The following is a 20,768-nucleotide window of genomic DNA, read 5'->3' on the forward strand; positions in this document are numbered from 1 at the left end:
CAGCAGAGGCTGCAGAGGTGATGAAGGGATTGGAGCATCTCTGAGGAGGAAAGGCTGAGAGGGGACCTCTGTAATGTGTATAAATATCCAAAGGGTGGATATTTCTATATCTGGATATTCCAGAGCAGGGACCAGGCTCTGCTCCATGAGGCCCAGCAGTGGGACACCAGAACAGGCAGATGCTGATGCCCAGGAGTTCCACCTGAGCAGGAGGCAGAAATTCCTCCCTGTGCAGTGATCAAGCAGTGGGCAGTGTCCAGGGAGGCTGTGGAGTCTCCCTCACTGGGGACATTGCAGAGCCATCCGGACACAATCCTGTGCCCTGTGCTCAGGGGTGACCCTGCTGGGGGAGGGAGGTTGGACCAGATAACCCTTTGTGGTCCCGTCCAACTTGACCCATTCTGGGATTCTGTAATTTCCTACAGCTTGGCAGGGAGCCCAGGGACCCCAGTGGGAAGGGGGTTGGTACACAGTGGGGCTGGGGGAGCAGGAAGGGGACCCGACACATCCTGATTTTGGGTGGTGAGGAGAGTGACCAGGGACCATCCCACAAACTCAGATCGATTTTGGATGGCGAGGACAGCGAGCAGGGTCCCTCAAACAACCCCCCCAAATTTCAGGTGGTGAGAGCAGAGACCCCCAAACACACCCCGATTTTGGGTGGTGATGGCAGCAAGCACGGACCCACACCGCGATCTTGGGCGGTGAGGGCAGCGGGCAGGGAGCCCCAAACACACCCCGGGTTCGGGTTCGGTGTGAGGGCAGCGGGCAGGGAGCCCCAAACACACCCCGGGCTCGGTGCGAGGGCAGCGAGCGGGGAGCCCCAAACACACCCCGGGTTCGGTGCGAGGGCAGAGAGCGGGGAGCCCCAAACACACCCCGGGCTCGGTGTGAGACCTGAGGGCGGGGAGCCCCAAACACACCCCGGGCTCGGTGCGAGGGCAGCGAGCGGGGAGCTCCAAACACACCCCGGGTTCGGTGTGAGACCTGAGGGCGGGGAGCCCCAAACACACCCCGGGCTCGGTGCGAGGGCAGAGAGCGGGGAGCCCCAAACACACCCCGGGTTCGGTGTGAGGGCAGAGAGCGGGGAGCCCCAAACACACCCCGGGCTCGGTGTAAGGGCAGCGGGCAGGGAGCCCCAAACACACCCCGGGTTCGGTGTGAGACCTGAGGGCGGGGAGCCCCAAACACACCCCGGGCTCGGTGTGAGACCTGAGGGCGGGGAGCCCCAAACACACCCCGGGCTCGGTGCGAGGGCAGCGGGCGGGGAGCCCCAAACACACCCCGGGCTCGGTGCGAGGGCAGCGAGCGGGGAGCCCCAAACACACCCCGGGCTCGGTGTGAGACCTGAGGGCGGGGAGCTCCAAACACACCCCGGGTTCGGTGCGAGGGCAGAGAGCGGGGAGCCCCAAACACACCCCGGGCTCGGTGTGAGGGCAGCGAGCGGGCACCCCCCGCCCGGTTTCGGGCTGGCGTGAGGCGGCCCGTCCCCTCAGGGCGGGGGGCGGCGGCGCATGCGCGGGGCGGGGGGCGGTGACGGCCGCGCCGGCGGAGGCGGCGGAGGGAGCGGGAGGGTCGCTCGGGGCCGGCGGACAGCGGGTCCGGCTTCGGCTGCGGGTTCGGCTGCGCTCCGGGCCGGGCCGGTCGGGACCGCCCCGCCATGGGGACGCCGGGCGCCGGACGCAAGCGGCTACCGAACCGGGAGCGCCTGACGGCGGAGGACGATGCGCTCAACCAGATCGCCCGCGAGGTGAGCGGCGGGAGGCGGCATCCCCCCTTCTCCCTTCTCCATCCTCCTCCCCTCGCCTTCCCTCCCGGGCTCCCCCGAGCGCCGCGCAGGCGCCCCCGGCACCGCGGCGGCTCAAGGGCGAGGTGGAAACCCTGCTTCACCCCCGCCCGGGCCACCATCCCCGGGCTCCGCTCCGGCCGTCCGTGAGGGACGGGCGTGCGGTGCCGGAGCCGCCCCGCTCCAGCCCCTCCGGAGGGGATGTCCATCGCCGGCCGCTGCTGCTGAGAACCGCTGGGATTGGTGTGAACCACTGAAAATAGGCCGCTCGGGTGTGTTATGGATAGGTATAAATCATAGAATCACAGCGTGGTTTGGCTTGGAAGGGATCCCAAAGATCATCTCGTTCCAAGCTCCCTGCCGTGAAACACCTTCCACTGGAGCAGGTTGCTCCGAGCCACAGCCAAGCTGGCCTGGAGCACTTCCAGGGATGGGAGTGAAAAATGAAAACCAGAATACTGCAAGGTGGTGCTGGGTGTGGGCATAACTGACCCCTCTAACTTAGAAACTGATTTTTATATTGCTGCTCACCAGATGCTGCATTGTGCTCACTGTGACTTTAACCTTCTAAACCAGCTGATTGCTGATGCTTCCTGCCTCCTTATTCTTCTTATGCCCGCTTAAACTGGTTCAGTGGTAACCAAGATAATGTGAATTTGTTTTTTATGTTTACTAAATCTGACAAAGTCTGTTCTCCATTCTTGCTGTGGCCATCCTCCAATGGGAGAAAGGGGGATAAGCAGCCCTGGGGTTCTTCCCCAGTAGGAAACCTGTGAGAAAGATTCAGAGGAATAGTTTACAGGAGCATGCAGGGACAGGATAAGGGGGAATGGATTCAGACTGAAAAAGACCAGCGTTAGATGGGATATTAGGGAGAAATTCTTCCCTGTGAGGGTGGGGAGGCCCTGGCACAGGTTGCCCTGAGAAGCTGTAGCTGCCCCTGGGTCCCTGGAAGTGTCCAAGGTCAGGTTGGATGGAGCTCTGAGGAACCTGGTCTGGTGGAAGGTGTCCCTGCCCATGGCACGGGGTTGATCTGAGGTCCCTTCCAACCCAAACCATTCTGTGATTCAGTGTCTGAACTGCTCCAGTGCTGCTGCTGAAAGTGGCCATCCTCTTCCCCTAGCGTGGCTTATGTGTGTCAGCCCACCTGGTGTTGGTGTGACCTCAAGATGGGTTACAAGATAAATTGCTCTTCTGGAAAAGTTTTAGGTCTCTCTTGGTTTCCTTTCCTGATTCAGAGCTGTGGCAGGATCAGGTGAATTCTGATGTATGGCTTATTTTTGGTGGCACTGGCTGGTAGGTTGAGTTAGCTGTGACATTGTGCTTCTCATTACCACCAATGCCTTTCCAGTTGTTGTGCACCATTTTCTGGTGGTTTGAAGCATCTTTGGAGTATGTCCAGCAGAGTTTTGTGTGAGTGATTCAGACAGTGTGTTCTCTGAAGGCAGATTTTTGTGGCAGGGTGATGAGAAGGTTCCCAAGGGTGGAGTTTGAGGTAGGAGGACAAGAATGTCTCATGTCCTGGACATAAGATAGCAAGTAAGAGTGATTGTGCTGTCTGTTGGAGTCATGATACTATCCTAAGAATTGTTTTGGGATGAGGGTTTGAATTCCACAAATGTGTCCTGGCTGTGCTGTCATTTGATCAAGGAAGACATCAGTCTCTAACAAGGAACCCAGCTGCTCTTTTCTGTTGCACGTTTTTCTCCCACTTTCTCTTTTCTTTATCTTAGATCTGCTTTTCACTGCATTGTGTAATGGTTTGAGGACTCAAATACTGTGGTGGTTTGTGGCTTTTTTTTTTTCCCCTTCCTTCTCCTGGGGTTTGTTTAAAGGACAACTCCATTTGCTCAAAAAGCCCAACACAAGCATGTCTTTTATCTTTTCCCTTGAGTGCTAAAACTGTGAACTGCCAAGTTCAAGGTTCAGCATTTTCCCATATTATTTTATCTATTTGCATTACTCTGTCTTGGAGCACTTTAATTGTTTTGTTGTTTAACTGCCTGTTCTCCACGCAAAGGATCCCAGATGAATCCTTCTGTATGATCCAGAATATGTCAACTGAGCCCTTTGTCTCTCCTTAGCAGGGATGTTGAGAGCCTCCATGTTAAGAAGGTGGGAGGGTTACTGATATTTTGGCTCTTCCAGCCTTCCTCCCAGGTGTTTAGACAAAGCTGGGACACAGACACGTTGCTTTTGCGCATAGATTTTTCACTCCTCTCTTGCCTTTGGTCCTTTGTTATCCAGAAGCCAGAGGTGATGGCAAATTATTTGCGGATCCTAGAGTCTCATTTTCCCTGTGGGAAGCCCAAGAAAGCATCCAAATTAGACTGATTGACAGAGGTGCCTTTTATTTTGTGGTTGTCAGGATATTTTGGCAAACCCACCGTTCTCACTTTACTAAGTGCTCCTATAAGAAGACAGCAAGACTCGCAAGGACTTTGTGAAACTCCTGCCATTTGAATATAGATTTGTTTGGGTTTGCAGCTGGGATGTCTTGCTCTGTGTCTTGCACAGCCCAGGAGGGACTGGCGTGGTGAAGAGGGCAGCGAGAGCAATCGTGAGGCGAAGTAACTGAGCAAGAGGAAGGAAACTGTGAGAGTGAAGCATCTTGTAGTGACAAGGGTCTAGCAGCAGTATTAGTCATGTTAATCAGCAGTAGTTTTAATGTTTGAGGCAGTTTCTGAAGTAGTTTATCACCTTGTCTAGAGCTATTCAGAGCAGAGGTAGAAGATGCAGATCTCTTCTATCAGGAAAGGGTAGTGCTGTACCGCCGGATCAGTCTGCAGCGTTTGACAGGCACGGTAATTAAGTGGATGGCAAATATGTAAATACAATTAACAGGAAACATGGTGTTCTGAGTTTCTAACAGACTCACAGGCTGCCACTCACAGGATTTGCTGTTCACACACCTGGCTTGTGCTGCTGAGCTTGTTTTTTCCCAGGCGGCAGCGCAGCCGATCAATGATCGGCTTCTCCGCTTTCAGGCTGGCCTCGACACCAGTAGATTATTCTGTGTTTAGGTCAATGGAAACTTTTGGGCTCTTTCATTCCCCTCGGTGAGCACATGCCAGCAGTGTTTGCAGAATCTAGCAGTTTGATACTGCTCAAAGTCTGTGCCAGCAGAGCCAGCGGGAGCTGCGGCCACGTGCTGCGCTCTCATCTGTCGGGACGGAGCGCGTGTGGCTCGGGAAGGCACAGTCCTGCCCAGCTGAACCTTCCAGGAGCTGCCTTCCTGCTTGGATTAGATGGCTTTGATGTGATTACTTGAGACATTGTTTCTAAGGGAGTATTTTTTTTTTGCTAACTTCCCACTCAGCTGGCCGCGGTAAAAATTGTTACGTGAGCAGGAGTTTTGCAAATCCAGCAAGGAGCTGTGTAAATGAGGTGTTTCTCTTGTAGGCAGATAATATTAGTTACTGTTTTTTATTTTCTTGAATGAGGAAGGACAAGGCCAATTTCTTGTTTGTATTAGGAATGTAATTGACACTTTGTTTTGCCACAGTTTTGGAGACAGATGTGTGTTGCACTGCTCAGAAAAATGATCCTGCCGTGTGTCCTCTTTGTGCTAGAAATCTTCATCCACCATTTTACACAGCAAAGCTCTTTAGATAATAATTAATTTGAAATCAGTAATTCAACAGTATAATTTATTTTTATTGTTAAAGGAAGTAGTTGTGAGGGTTTTGCCTTCACTCTTTGTACACTTTATGTCACTTTCAAGAAGTGACCTACATCTTTGTACCTACATAATTATTACTTTTTTAAAAACTAGCACGATCCATTTATGGACCATGCATTTGATTATTTCACTGAAGTAATCAGTTTGGGCATTGACCTGTATTCTTAGAGATTCAAAAATTAGGATGTTACACTGCTATGAAGGAGCAGAAAATGTTGCTAATTAGAAAAAGCTCAAAATGCAAATGATACCAGCCAGACAGGTTTAATGGTTACAGTAAGAAGGCACTAAGTAACTTCAACAGGCTAAATTGGAGTTTAGGGACTATTGAAGAGATGCTATGATGGTTGAATGTGGAATCTGTGAAATTGAGGGGTTAATCTGGGGGAGAAAACTGTTTTATACAGCAGTTTGGGTGACTTCCATAACTAGAGATGGAAACAATTTGGTACAAGTTGAAGCTAAAGCAAGCAGAGTGGCTATTTGTGTATGGGAACACAGGCCACACAAACTTTATTGAACTGTTATGCAAACCAGAGCATTTAAAGCAGTGTGTTCCCTAAGGATATACTCCCTTAGGATATATTCCCTATGTGTAAGATCTGGGTGCCTTGTTAGGGTAGGGCTGGAATTTTTGAGCAGTATTTGGCATTACAGATGTGTGAAGGCTTTTGTAAGCTGGGTGGATGTTCCAAGAGAAGCCCTTAAAAACAGCCTGGCTTATGTAGCATCAGTACTTGACTTATTTTTTTATTGCGTTACTTTCTGCCTTTAGGAGTGTTAATGTATGATCCAAAGAAATGATCTGAGAAAAGCATGTCTGGCTTTTCTGTTCTAGAACAGAAAGTTATGAAAGCAAGGGATGCTGTTGGAGGGCTTGACTCAGCCCGGCTGACCTAAATATAGGAAGGAAGGAGGACTTTGTAGGCGATGCTTGCCAGTAGGGCGTGGGGAATTGTTCCAGATTTGAGATGATTTTATGTGGCAAATATGCTCTTCATCAAACACTCCTTTTCCCCTAGTGCTCTGCATCCATATATCCAACCAATGGTGTTGGCATCTCTTACAATCTCCCCCAAAGTAAATGTGTGAAGGAGCAGTTTAAAGAAGTGAGATAAAAACCTGAAGACCCATCTCACATTGGTTAAATGGCTGACTGGAGGCTGTCTTACAATCTGCCTCTCAACTTGAAATGATTAGTTGCCTTTTTTTGTGTCCGTGCCTGGCCTGAGTCCCCTTCAGCTGTTCTCTTGCTCTCTGAGGAAGCAGCTGTTTAGGAACTGTGATTCCTGTTTCAGTCAAGCAAGAGACTACTGCTAGGATTAACAGCATGGGAAGCCCAGCCTCTGTCCTTGTGAGCCCAGATGCTGAGCTTGGCTGCAGGATGTAAGGCTAATCATTACCTCATCTAGAAGGATGTTTTTCCAGGCCTGTTGCTGGATAAAGTTGGAGCTCAAATGTGCTTGCAAGGCTTTCAACACTGGGATCTATTTTTTTTTTCATCTTTTGCTTGCAAGGAGCATAATCCACGTAGTATTTTGGCCTTGTGAAGCAAGGTATTTGTCCCTCCTGTCAAGTCAGCAGTGAATCTGTCTAGCTAGACTGGAGCACTCGTAGGCAATCCTTAAAATAGCAGCTCTGAAATATCAGCTGTTGTCTTGCTGGTGCTGAAATACTTTTTGGGGAGAAGCTGCCCATTGGAATGTGGAGTGTGGAGGGGAGGGGGTGAGGGAGCTGCAGTAAACCAAATTTTCCTTCAGAAAGGTGACTTTGAGGGTTTATATTAAGCCCCAGAGAAGGGGAGGTGCATGGTCACTTCAACACCAGAAGCAGATAAAGCTCCCTGAAAACTGGTGTTCTTGCACCTCTGAATCCACCAGTGACACAGCTGGCCTTGCATGTAGTAGGAAAATAGCTGATTTTTGGGCTTCATCACACAGTAAAGAAGAGGGACGTGCCTAAGGGCTTCTTTCCAGAAGACATTTGTAGCCTTTAACTCCCAAGGTTCTCTCCTTTCCTTCACCTCATTTTAGTTATGGAACAAGAAGTAGGCTGAAGAACTTTCCTGGCTAATGCTGGGAAAATAAACTGGTGTGTGCACTGAAATGAGAACATTACATCAGGCAAAAATATATTTCAGAAGCATCCTTATGGGCTGGCTTGGTGTAGAAGTGGTAGTTTGCAAGAAATGTGAGGCAATTCTCAAAGGCCTGGCTGCAGAAGATTTAACCGTTGAAATTAAAGCTTGGTGTGGCACAATAAATACGAAATAAAGCAGTGCTTCAGTGGAAGGCATGTGATGGTTTCAGCCATGCAGGAAGAGCCCTGCAGTGCTTGCAGTGTGCAAATGACTTCAGGTAGCTGAATTAATTTTCTGTTATGAAGAAACATAGTGGTAGTTCTGCTCATGCTGTTAAAAACTCACGGCTTTGAGGATCTGCAGAGAGGGTACAAAAGTCTGGGAAAACACAGAAATACCACTTTGATGCTGGCAGGAATGTGCCAGAAGTGTGCCCTCTGGGAGAGTTTGCCAAGTGTCCTCACCTAGACCTCAGCATCAAAGGCGTTTCTGATTAATATTTGGACAGTTTCTCATTCTGCCTTTAAACAAACTTAGCTAAGTGGCATGAGGTGTGAAGGGCAAGGCTTGGAAGCATTTCCCAGTGAGCAGAGCTAGGAGCACTTTTATGGCCTAACCAGCTGAGAATTTTGAGTGTTGAGAGAGGAGAAGATGCAAACAAACTCTGACTAATGCTGCTGTTTCCAAAACTGAGCGTTGCTTGTTTTGGGATGTGAGCCTAAACCAAAAACTGGGCAGAAATGGGTGGGTCCCTGGCTAAATGAAGCAGTGTCCTCCCGAGGTGGATTTGACTTGCACTTGAGCATCCAGCCTGCATTTCTGTGCTCTGTTCCTCCATCCCCTCAATGTTTCATGTTTTCCTGTAAGTGAAGTTCTGATTCACTGTGTGCTACTTCAGGGTGTGGAATTCTGAAAGGAGAGATGTTTGTCTTCAAATCATTTGGAAAGATGTTGGTTTTAATCTCAGATATAAAACTGTGCAAATTTTAACAAAACTATCTATTTCTGGGTTGAGGAAGGACGGATGTTTTGGGGTTTGGATATACTTGAACATAAAGGGCACAGCTCTGGTGTGAAACTTCAAGTGACTAGTTCTGACTTGAAAGTTTCACTGAATACATTGAAATAACTTCTGTTAATTTAAGGACTTAAGATCCTGTTCGATGCCAAGAAAAATGAGTGTCTGAGCTAATTGCTCATTAAAAATGTCTGACCTAGAACTGGGAAGTTGACTGCTTTGGCGAGTGCTTTCAGCAGGAAATAGCCTGGGTGTGATGGGAGGAGAGGTGGATTTGCTCAGTGGCATCTGCTTTGCCCTTCTGTGGGCCTGTGAGCCAGCTTGGCTTGGGCTGTGGGTTTATCCACCTAAACACTCCTGCAGCTTCTCAGAGTTGAGCTGGAGACAAGGAAAGTGATCTGAAAGTGCCAAATCCCGTCTCAGATGTGGTGAGGAATGAGGAAGCCTCTTCATTTCTTATTGCTTCTATTCCTGGCTGGTTTATCACCTCTCTTTCCTCCTTCCTGCACACTGCTTTTCTCTGCAAGAGCAGAGAGCTTCTGTCATACAGATTAACCCTCACATTAGGCTTGCAAAAACACCTTGTGCCTTCTGCTTCTCCAACACTTTGTGAGCTCCCATGCTCCTGGAGACAATATTTAGGTTTTATTTTTGTGTTATGTGTTGCTGTACTAGAAATCTGAGGCTTTGGTAAACCGTAATTGCCAGGTGCACCACCATGGCCATGTTCCTATTTTTAATAGCTGGTAATTTAGGTATGAGTGTGCTTCTTGTCCTTGGCATGGGAAGAAATGCAAAGACAGTAGTTGGGTCTCAGGGCTACAGTTTCCTTTCCTTTTAGCTGTTGGAAGGTTTGTGTGAACGAGGCTGGAATATTCAATTTGTATCCAAACTTCTGTCAAAGAAATAGCAAGATAGTATCTCCAACTGGCTTCCTCAAAAATAGAGCTGGGCTTTTCCTACATGATGTCATTACTTGCAGTTTTTTGGATGTAATTAGAGTCAGATTGATTTATCTCTCCCAGAACAGCTGGGTTTACTGGAAGAGAGTTCCACAAAAGGAGTTTATTTGTGTGTTTGCTGGTGTAGCTGTTTGGGCAGTGACTTGTGTGTTAATGCTGCCTGCAGTGCAGTGGTGGTGCCTCTGTCCCACTGATGATTCTCTGCAAACCATTCCCCAGTCCAACAGATGCTCTGCTCGGACAGGGAATGTAAAGGAGTAATGTTTCTTCCCTCCTGGTTTCTGCTTGTGCGTATCTTGTGACCTTTCCCTTCGCCAGCATCTGATTTAAATTTAATATTACTTTTTTTCCCTTTGCCCTCCTCTTTTGAGTACTTCCTACGTCCCAAAATAACCTTTCTCTAATCCCACTGAATACCATGTTTAGTTGAGTCTGTCTCTTGCGTCTGCCTTTGCCAGCCCTTTCCAGTAGGCAGAAATGGAATACAGGAGGACCTGGCACGCTAAAAGCTGGGTCAGGTTTTTAGACTCATTCCCTCAGGTCAGATGGATTTCAGGCATCCCCACTTGGGTCTTCTAATTATGGAGCATTTATCAGCTAACATGCTGGGATGACAGGAGAGCAAGGAAAGGCTCTTGGTGTGCCTCACATGCAGAAAAATCCCTGGGCTCTGGTCTCCTATCGGACTCTTGTAGCTTCACATTTTTTCCCTTTTAAAACACACGTTGCTTCAGAGTCAGATAGTTGAGATATGTTTTTATCAGTGCCAAAGTGCTGCAGTCTTCACACAAACCCATGAAATTGTATTTGCTTCTGCTGACTACAGAGGAAACAGCCTACTGCTTTGGGTTTTTTTAAATCTGTATTTATGTTTTGTTTCTCTCTGATCGCAAACTTGAAGTTCTTTCAACAGACTTGCCAGGAAAATAGTAGATACAACTTCATGTGCTCTTAGGAAAAAAGTCAATTTTTTGGATGGTCTACAACCCCTACTTCTTCGCTGTGCAACTGTGCATTTCCCATCATCTGTTTTCCTTAAAATGTCCATTCTCCCATATGAAAAAATGTGTGTGTTGGCCTTGGTTTGCTTCCTTTGCTGCATGTACTGCTGGGGTCTAAGAGGATTTGCACTGACAAATACATTGAACCAACATCTGTTGAAAATGAAAGTGGGCTTTTGGGACATGCTTTGTGATACCCAAAGGTCACGCTGCTCCATTGTCTCTTCCATATGAAATTGAAATCTGCCCCGATGTGAAATGTGTGCGTTGGAGCAGTGATGTGACCTAACCTTTCCATGAACTGTGGAGGAATCCAGGGGCTCTGGGAAATAGTGTGGATACAAGAGATAATGTTGGTATATGTAGAGAATGTCACTGTTTTATTTATAGAGAGTTACACTGTGTTTTTAGGAATATTTGTGCATTCTTGTTTAATTACCCTGGGGAGAGAAAAAATCATTATTTGGTGAACTGGAGCAAGTGAAGAAAGGTTCTCTGTATGTGCTGGTGAAATGCTTTTGTATCACTGATGGGATAAGCATATCCTGTCAAACTGAGCAATAATTTTCAGTCAAGAGGTAACCCAGAACTTTCTGTCTAACCAATGTACAAATTTAGCATCAGAAAATAAAGATCAGTGGGTTTGCAGTGCTGTTACAAAAATCTAGCATCATTAGTTTAGGGGAGACTTAACCTGTTAGAACAGAAACAAGCATTTTAGAGATCTGAATTACCTAGAGATGCTTCTCTGCTACCTGTGTTGCTGGCTGCACAAGGCTCCTCTTTCAGTCTTCCCACTACAAAATCAATACAGTGCACCCAAAAAAAGTCTTCTTGCTCTGTGAGTTGCAGCAATCAGGTATAAACCCCTGAGGAATAACCTTTCTGAGATTCCTTGCTGCACCTCAGGAACTGGTAGAAAACCTTAAGGGAATTGGGATTTCATTGTAATTTCCTCTAATAGAAAGTGATTCTCCAAGGGCTAAGCTTTTGCTGCTGGCCTATCCCTTTCTCTCACTACTTGTTTCTTTGCCATTTTTCAAGCACAGATGCTCCTCACCTTAAACTTACAGGTCTGCACAATTTGAGCGGTAAATAGATTGTGTGACTGAGGATACAATTTATCATTCACTCTGCTGGGTGGTAAAGGCTGTTGGGGAAAAATGCAGCAGGCAAAGGAAGGAGCTGCCTTGTGCTGCTGGTGCATTCCAAGTGGCATTCTGTGATTTCCAGAATTCCAGTAAAATAACTGTGAAGGTCACTCTTGCTGTACCCCTCGACAAGGTGTGTGTAGCACATTTCAAACTGAATTAATTTGTTAGTGAGAGGGTTAGGACACAGATTCTCCAGGTAATCCACTACTGCTCAGCCCCAGTTTGGAGGCAGTAATCCCGTCCCACCCCCACACAAAAGCTGTCCAATCGTTTCTCAAACAATGCTGTTTTTTTAGCCCTAATCCCAGTTGAAGGGTGGTTCAGCGCCATCGCTGAATTCTGGGCAAGTTCTCTTGACATGTCCTGGCTCTTTCTTGGGGAATTCCTCTTCTCAGGAGGGAGAGGCTTGTGGAATGATAGCAGCATGAGAGGGTAACTCCTGTCCACCAGCCAGGTAAGACCATCTCACACATTTTTGACCTGGTTGCAGTAGTGAGATACAGAGGGCAGTGTAATTTTAGTGGGTTTTTTTTTTTTTAAAGTTATTTTTTGACAGGTCTCTTAAAATTGCTGGAAAAGTGTGAATTTTTTTTTTTTAAAAAAAACTTGTTCCCTGTGAAATATCCTCTGTGTGCTTTTTCTGCAAACTGAGTGTAGGACTTGGCTCCTCTCCTGGAGAGCCGTGGTTTCAGCACTGTTGCTAAATGTTTGAAGTTTGATATTTGTGCTTGAAGGACAGAAAATCCAGTACAGCGTGGTGTAGTGGAAGCTGTTATCCATCCTCTGCAGCATCCAGCTGTACTAACAAGAAAAGCCCAGCTTTTTTAAGGTGGTTTCTCTGGATTTAGACACTTTCCCTTATATTGGATTTGCTCAAGGAGGTTGTGGCATTCCCGTGGTGGATGTTACAAATGCAGACTTTCAGCCTGTATTTGAAATGTTCTGGCTTTCCCTTGAGGACATGGGTAGCCTGAGGGAGAGCTGTGGGCTATTTCCTGTAGCAGAATATCAAAATTAACCAGAAGCACAGTCCCTCTGCAGGAAGGTGGTACAATTTGAAGAATTCTATGCAACTCTTTCCCACCTGGATCTCTCCAAACACTTGTTACACAAAGAAGTGCTCCAGAGCTTAACAAAAAATGTATAGCAGTGAGGGGCATGAAAAATCACAATTTTTACAATAATTCCCTTGTACATGATTATTTTATTTTTACAAGAGTTTCTCTCATATGGTGAATTTGAACCATGGCTTGTTTAATATATAAAATAAAAACAGTCACCCCTGGTGACATCTCTTGTAGGGTCCCTCAGGCAATATATTTTCTATACTGCACTTCTGATCTTCTCCAGTGCTTATGGTGACTCTGGGCCCTTCTTTTAGATTTCATATAAAATCAGTGCAGTTGGAGAGGGTGAAAAACCAGTGCCTTGCAGCTTGTAACCATTGCACAATATCCAACAAAACAGCGCATTGTAAACATAATAAAATGGTCTGTTAACAAATTGCTTTATTAACTCTAATCAGTCTAAAGAGCTAAATTTAATTAAATCTGCTTGTGGATGAGAACATTCCACTCATGGAAGGGTGCACTAAAGGTCATCTCCTCTTTTGAATCTTAATGTTTGCATGGGAAAGTTTGTTTTGTCGTTCATTTGCTTGAGGTCAGGTAGGGATTTATTATTATTATTAATTATTTGAAGAGGTTTTGTCTCCCTACCTTTTTGTGAGAGAAATTAGAAATATACCTATAAGGCATGAGGAAAAACGTTGTCTATTAGATGTATGTAGTTGTAGGTATTTAACACTTTTTGAAATGAAAGTGCTGTGTAAAAGGAGATGGAACCCTTTGTTCTCATACTTGAATGTTGCTGTTTTGAACTCCCACTTATTAAAGTACCTAACTCTAAGTAGTAATTTGTTTTTTAAATATCTTGAATTTTAGGTCAATCCTTTCCAGGGCAAAAGGCTCTTAAATGAGGAAGAAGGAGAATATCTATTTTCAGATACATGGCTGGGAAAGGAAAATGCCACTGAGTGCAAATGAAACCTTGTTCACTACTAAAAAGTTGTCCTGGACTTATTTTTTTAGAGGGTGTCCAAACAGTATTGAGTGTCCATATTTCTGAGTGGCTTCTATGGCATTATCCCTTGTTTGGACATTTCCACATTAAATTTTGGAAGTAGGCTCTGGACATGTGCCTTACCATGAGAGTGTTCCAACACACTGATTTTTCTCCTGCTGTCAATGAGCTGTGGGATTGAGGATCAAAACTGTTGCCATGTGAGCTAAGTAGAGATAAAATATAATTTTTTTTTTACTCCCTAATAGTTTAAATAGTGCTGATAGCAACTGATAATGTGGGGCATTGTGTAACCTGGTTTGATTATGCAGTCTGGTCACAGACTTTAAAAGAAATGCTGTGTGGCACCTGAGGTGAGGACTGCTGAGCAACCAGTGCTGCCCAAATGCTGGAGGGGTACGTGCTGAAGCAGAGAACAGGAGTTCTGGGGATTGGACAGGTTAGAAATCCTTCAGCAGTCATTAGAAAAATTAATTTCACTTGCCTTTTTTACATTAAACTTCAGGAAGTTCCACGAGCTGACACCATGGGCATGGCAGGAAATCCTGCCTGGCGGTCAAGTGTCTCAGTGTCACCTTGGGAAGGCCTGCAGAGTTTTATAAATTTGATCAATTGTTATGCCTGTGTTATACCTGTGTTATGTTACTGCTGAAAACCTCAGGTGTTTTTATTTCTGTGTGCAGAGTTTTATAAATTTGATCAAGGGTAACTGTGTTATGTTGCTGCTGAAAACCTTAAGTGTTTTTATTCCTGTGTGGGTTAAAACACACTCTCTTCTGTGAGTAAATGCACAGTGGTTTCTTGGATGTATTTTTAATATTTAAAAATGAAAGGATGGGGAGGCAGAGGGGAAGAAAACAGAGGCCACCTGGGGGAAAGGTGAGGTGCTGGTAGGGAGCAGCTGATAAGTTCTGATGGCAGCAGTGGTCCAGCTTTGTCACTCCTGCAGGGTTTTGTCTGCTCCTGGCCTCAAGTCTTTGTTTCTACTGCCTTGAGTGATCTTCTTTAGGAAAGGCTTTGCTGACTTAAAGAAACTCAATAATGAAGTGTAAGTGGTAGGTGTGATGGCTTTTTTTTTCAGACCCTATGCACTCCTGCTTTGAAAATAACTCCAAAGGGGGATTTTTTTTTTTCCTCCCTTGTCCAGGAGAGCTTGGATTCAGCGTCAGGCAGGCTGTGTAATTCAGACATACTGTGCACCAGACAGGCAGTTTATATATAGCAGCAACACACTTCTAGTACTCTCTTTAATGTGCTAAGCTTGACAGAATTCCATCTGAGATGCAGTAAGTGGTTGCTCTGGCTGGATTTGTTAGCTGATGAAGACTGGGGGAAAGAGGGAAAGTGTGCCCTGGCAAATAAGGGAAATGCAGATAATTAACATCATACATTGCATTGTTTCCTTCAAAATATTATGTGTGCTTTCAAAAGGGGCAATAAAGTAGTTATGTGATTTATTGATTTATTTGTTTATTGCCACACTCTTCCTCAGTTGTACAACAGGAAAGCAGGGATGGAGTGAGATGGAATATTCATCCCAATGCTGCCAAACCAGGACAGTTATATTAATGGATTTAATTTCCAGTTCTGTAGTGTTTCAGGGGGTTCTTTGTGAAGTGTGACCTGATTGTGCAGGGAACACCTTGGAAAGTACAGAAATGAGATTTTTTAATTTAACATAATGGGCCTAGTTGATAGTCTTCTATGCTTAGTTATTTATTTGATACAGGTTTTCTTGCACAATAGTTTTAAAGCCAGTCCTATTTTTATAGTACATGAAAATACTTAGGCAGGGTGGGAGTCAGCAATAAATATTTTTATTCCCTAAAGTGGTGGCTCTTGGCCAACTTCTGTGCTCTTACTTATCAGCTGCTGGTCTTAATTCTGCTGAATTCAAACTTTTTTTTTTTTATCTCTGAGAAGCAGGAGTAATTATTTATGCATGATTCTTGCTCCTGAGTGTTGTTTCATTAATGAGATGCTGTGATTCCACAGTTCTTGAAAGGAGTTCATTCAGGGGCCTGGCTGCGCCACTGCCCTTTGTGACACCGTGCAACTCAATCAATAGAGATGCTGGCTTCAAAGTGTCCTTGTGTTTTCCTAAGTTTTATTGAAGATGGAGTCCCTTGAAAGATTATATGGCTTGCAATGCTCAGTATGATACATTTTTTTCCCCCATAAAAAATAAATTAAATCAAACTTCCAGCGTAAAGGTCTCTCTTAAATAAAAGATATCCAAAGTGGGGGCTGGATCTGAGCACAGCAAGGAATTTTCACTGTGTTGGTTTATCTCCTCATCCCTGCTTGGTTGCTTATGCTGTGAGATTATGCTGCATAAAAATGAAACCCCAAGACAAAAGAAAAACCCCAAACCCCACACACTTACAGCTTCCTAGAAGTTTGTCAATCAGTGCTTATTTTAGAAATGGACTAGTTCAGGGGCATGAGAGAAAATTATGGTAATGCCACTGAATGCTTCAGTAGTCAGATGTCAAAGCACTCTGCATTTGTTTTGCCTGAATGCCGTTTAATGTTGCTGCTTTTAGAAGATAATGTTCTGCTTTCTCACTTTCATGCCTCCCATGCTGGCATCAGCTGTCTCCATTATGGAATGTTCCAAGCTCATCAAATCCAGAAGTTGCAGTCTTCTTTTTGGTTACTCTTAAGTGAAGGGCAGAAAACAAGAGCCTGGTTTGTTTCGTTGTCTGGTGGCTTTTTCTACCATAGCTGGAAATTCCAGGGGAAAGGGTTATGGCTGGAATGGAAATGGAGAATGAACTTCCCTCACTTGGACATGGATTCAAACCAGAGCAGAGTGATCCTGGCAGAGAACTCTGGGAAAATCTGTCAAATGGCACGTTGTGCACTGTAATAGTCAAAAGAGGAAAAAAGGGAAAATTAATTGATTGTGGGGGGAGAAGAGGGGGGAGAAAAAGGAGAGAGGTGTTCTCATACCTTAAAATATCTTTGAAAGCAAATGTTAGTGTTGATTTTACCAGCTGCTTGGAAGTTGTGCTATAATCAAGGGAGGGGACATGATCCTGTGTGTTCATGCAGGGCACCAGTAAAGAATGAGAGCAGAACCCAGTTATGGTGCATCTTTATCCTCCTTTCTTAATTCCCAAGCACTTGCTTCCCTCACTTTTCCTGTTGTTGGAGAGGTGAAGCTCTGGAATGGTGTCACCCTAAGGTTCTGTCTTCCCCTCCCTGCTGCTGACTCAGATCTGCACCCAAATGGCAAAGTTAACCCCTTAGAAGAGCAAAAATAATAACTCCTCTGGGAATGCACAGTGCAGGAAAACTGCTGTCCTTTCCTTTTTTCTTTTTTTCCTCTGGAGTTTGGATTTTGCCTCAGCGCTGGAAATGTACTGAGCAGTTCTCCAGGCTGAAGTAGGTCAGAGTGTGAACTGTCTCAGTCTCTCTGGTTCAGGTGTCACAGAGCTTTTCTGCTTGCTGGCTAACTTTCAATTCCATTCTGAAACAGATTAGAGGTCGTTGGCAGCTTTTTTTTTGGATACAGCATCTTGAGTATTAGTGAAACCATTGCAGGAAATGTTTTTTTGTGTTTTTTTTTTTTTTTTTTTTTTTTTTTTTTTTTTTTTTTCCCTTGAAGAAGACCTGTCTTTTCCTGCCTGGATTTGGCAAGGTAGGGAGCCAGAGTTGAAGGATTATTGAGATTAATTGACTGGAAGGTTAACCTGGCTGTTGATAGTCCTTCACTATCTCCATGTCAGGATGATTTTAATCTAGTGTTGGTCTCTAGGATCTGAAATCTATTATAAAGTGATTACATTGGGTGGAATTGCACTTCAGAAACCACAGCCTGAGTTCAGCAGAAATTGCACCGGGCCTTCTTTCTGTGAGTATAAGCTCCCTGGTGCAGTGGTTGTTGCCTTAGGATACTTCTAGAAGACAAGGATATATTTAAAACCAGTACTGATTTACTAGCAAAATCTAGAGAAAATGAGCTTTTGTTCTTGGCAGTTCTTCTCCTCCTCTAATACATCTTTTTTCCAGTGCAAATTTGAGAAGTTGTGTCTGTGTGTCCCCAAAGTTTGGCAAGGTCAAAGTATATAACTTTAAATATTTAATTCTGGAGAAGAGACTCAGTAGGACTTATGAACAAGGTGAAAGAATAGACAGGACAAGGCAAGAGATTCTTAATAGTTCTGGCTGCTTTTGTATGTGGTGCACCTTTCATGACTGCTTTTGGACTGGAGTCACTTCCTCACATCCAAGATTTTTGGCATCCTGGCTCTTCTCTTAATGTAGCTGCAGCAGTGTTAGACCATGATTGCTTAGAAGTAACCTCAAAGAACTTTTTGAGGAGAAGAGCTGGGAAAGTATCCTGGTAAAGTTCAGGAGCAGAGCTGTCCCTTCATCTGTTCCTTCCACCCTCAGAGCGACCAAGCTGGATGTGTGAAGTGTGTGCAAGCAAAGGGGGCCACAAATGGCAGCTCTGAACGGGCTGGGAGTGCTCACGTTCACCTATTTCTGGTAAAAATGTGTGGTAAAACAGTGACAAAAACTCCTATAGAGAGCTTTGCATTCTGGCTGTGCCTGAGGTTTTCTCCCATGCAGGAGGGAAAAAGCTTAGCTCATTTCTTTTACAAGATTATGTTGCAATCACTCGCCATCTGAAGCCAGAGCTTTGTCAAAGAAGACATTGAAGATGACAGCTGAGAGCTGAAGAACTGGCACACCTAAAAGGGGAGGGACGTGTCACACTTGTTGCTGTTCAGATTCTGTGCAGGCTTCTCTGAAGATGATGCAGATGCAATATTAACATTCCCATATGGTCTGTGAGAGTGGAGTTTGACAACTACAACTGAGCCAGCCTCTGTTGGACACCTCCCTGCGCTCTCCCACCTTGGCAGCTCCAAGTGCCCCCTATTTCTCCTCCTCAGTGTCTGCTTTCCCTATTCCCTGATGCTGCAGTCATTCTGGTGTCACTCCTTACCTAAAAATCAGATTTCCTAATTGCTGCAAAATACCAGTCAAGGTGTGAGCCTAAATATATCCCTGATTTGAAATTTATGAAGCATGGCACTCCAAACAGGCGTAGAAGTAAGAAGATTTATATGAAAGCTTAAGAGGAGAGCATCAATTCTTTTCAACACTTCCTCAAAAGCCCATTTTGTATCTCCAAGTGAATTTTGAAAGGGCTGTTGCAGACTCGTAGTTGGATGCTAAATCTTGTCCACAGAGATATTCATGTTTACCAGTTTCAGCTGCTCATTGTACTGAATGAAGCAGTTCCATCATCCAGAGCAGTTCAGGATGACAGATGATCAAACTGAGTCTTTAAAAAAAAGAAAAAAACCCTCAAAAAATTACTCGGAGCTTTGATTTGTACTGGTAATTATGGCTAAAGACCTCTCTGAGTCTTACAATTAACTTTAATAACCTTGTAAATATTCTCCAAATATAATTAAGGGAAATTACACGTTAGGGAAATAAAGATTAAGTGGCTGCGTTGGTGAGGACTAATAGGCCCTAGCAGAGCTGTGATTTACAAACAAGACCTCACGGAGAAAGTGGCAGCTGTCTGGCAGGGACTTTGTTGATACTTCTAGTTCGAGGAGATAGTTCTGTTTATACACTTTGTGCATCAAAATTAATAATTGTGTTGGATAATTTAAGACTGGCCAACACTAATATCACCAATCTCTGCTGGGATTTTTGAAGTCTTGAAAGGTAAGTTCAGCTTGAACCTGATCTACTCCCCGTACCCTTTTTCCCATTGGATGGGAAGGGTGAGAGAATCTTCCCCAGAGTCATTCCCAGGCAGGGAGGCACAAATAAGGAAGGACTGTGTTACATGAGGGAGTTATGGGAGTTATTTGGAGTTGGTCGACAGCTGCAGCTCTCTGCTCTCGTGTGAATGGTTTCCTTTTTGTCACAGCACTTATTTTAATGGACTCCATCTGCACAGAGCTCAGTCCATCACAGAGAGCAGCTCATGATCCCTGTGGATGCACTATGGATGCCATGAGTCGTCCAGTCTATCAGGTTGCACATGAAAGCTGGATAATAAAAAGGAACTCATAATCTGCAAAATTTATTTTGTAGTTGACTCCCTGGGGGGTTGTTTTCATTTGGTTTTAATTTTTTCCTATTTTTCCTCCCCTCCAAAAGTCATGATGATAGTGGCTTACCATTTGGGATTTTCCTGCCGTGGAAAGTAATTTTCTTTGGTGGAATCTCTGGTTTTACTCAGATATTGGTGTAGAAACTTGATGTCCTATCCTTCAACATCTTGCCAAAACAAATATGACAAAGGAAATACAGAGTGGGATTATTTTAAGGCAAATTCCATCTGAAATCAAAGAACTTATTTTAAAACAGAAATAAGGAAGCAGAAACAAAACAGAAATAAGAAAAAGAACTTAGATTTGTTAATAAGACTTAATTTTTAGCCTCAGCTTGCTCAGGTAAAGTTGCTTCTGCCTGAATCTAAATATATGAAGGATGGCATCCAAAGCTTACTGGGAATATATGGTGCAGCATATTTTCCTTTTCCTCTGCCATAGGTTGCACATAAATCCTCAGGCAGCTCAGCACACCAAAAATAAGGCTGTATAAATATCTGAGCACATGGAAAAATACTTCTCCTGTTGCTAGCACATTAGAAATTAGAAGAATTAGACTGTTTGAGGCACTAGGTGGGGACCTCTTAAATTAGTAACAATTCTCTGAACATAAACATCCAAGTTTTAGGCAGATTTCTGGAAATGAGCAAGGCAGTGCTGGCACTGAGATGACAGTTCCTAAGTAGTATTTCAGAGGAAGTGTTTGTCTGAGGGCTTGAACAATTTCCAGCAGTTGACATTTTGCAAGCAAAAGTGTGCCAAATTAGGTAATTTCCGTTGCTTTTTTGCTCTTTGTGTTCCGCTTGCTTCTCCTTAGATCGCAGCATTGACACAGAGAATTCCTGACTTAATCTGTGACTGCCTGAAAGCATGAATTAGTCACCTGAGCACTTCTAATAATCTTAAAATGA

The 20,768-nt window shown here is 44.9% G+C and overlaps 1 protein-coding gene across 2 annotated transcripts in view; it reads left to right on the forward strand.

The window, feature by feature from the left end:
• The first annotated feature begins 1,582 nt into the window (after positions 1 to 1,582).
• Positions 1,583 to 20,768, forward strand: part of LRRFIP1 (LRR binding FLII interacting protein 1) — a 101,927-nt gene continuing 82,741 nt past the window's right edge. For both annotated transcript variants that reach the window (XM_053947385.1, XM_053947386.1), the window contains exon 1: positions 1,583 to 1,750. In XM_053947385.1, coding sequence (XP_053803360.1) covers positions 1,661 to 1,750 — 90 coding nt within the window. In that variant the 5' untranslated portion in view covers positions 1,583 to 1,660. The remainder of the gene's footprint in view (positions 1,751 to 20,768) is intronic.

This window comes from Vidua chalybeata, chromosome 7, assembly GCF_026979565.1.
Source record: "Vidua chalybeata isolate OUT-0048 chromosome 7, bVidCha1 merged haplotype, whole genome shotgun sequence".
Taxonomy (NCBI): Eukaryota; Metazoa; Chordata; class Aves; order Passeriformes; family Viduidae; genus Vidua; species Vidua chalybeata.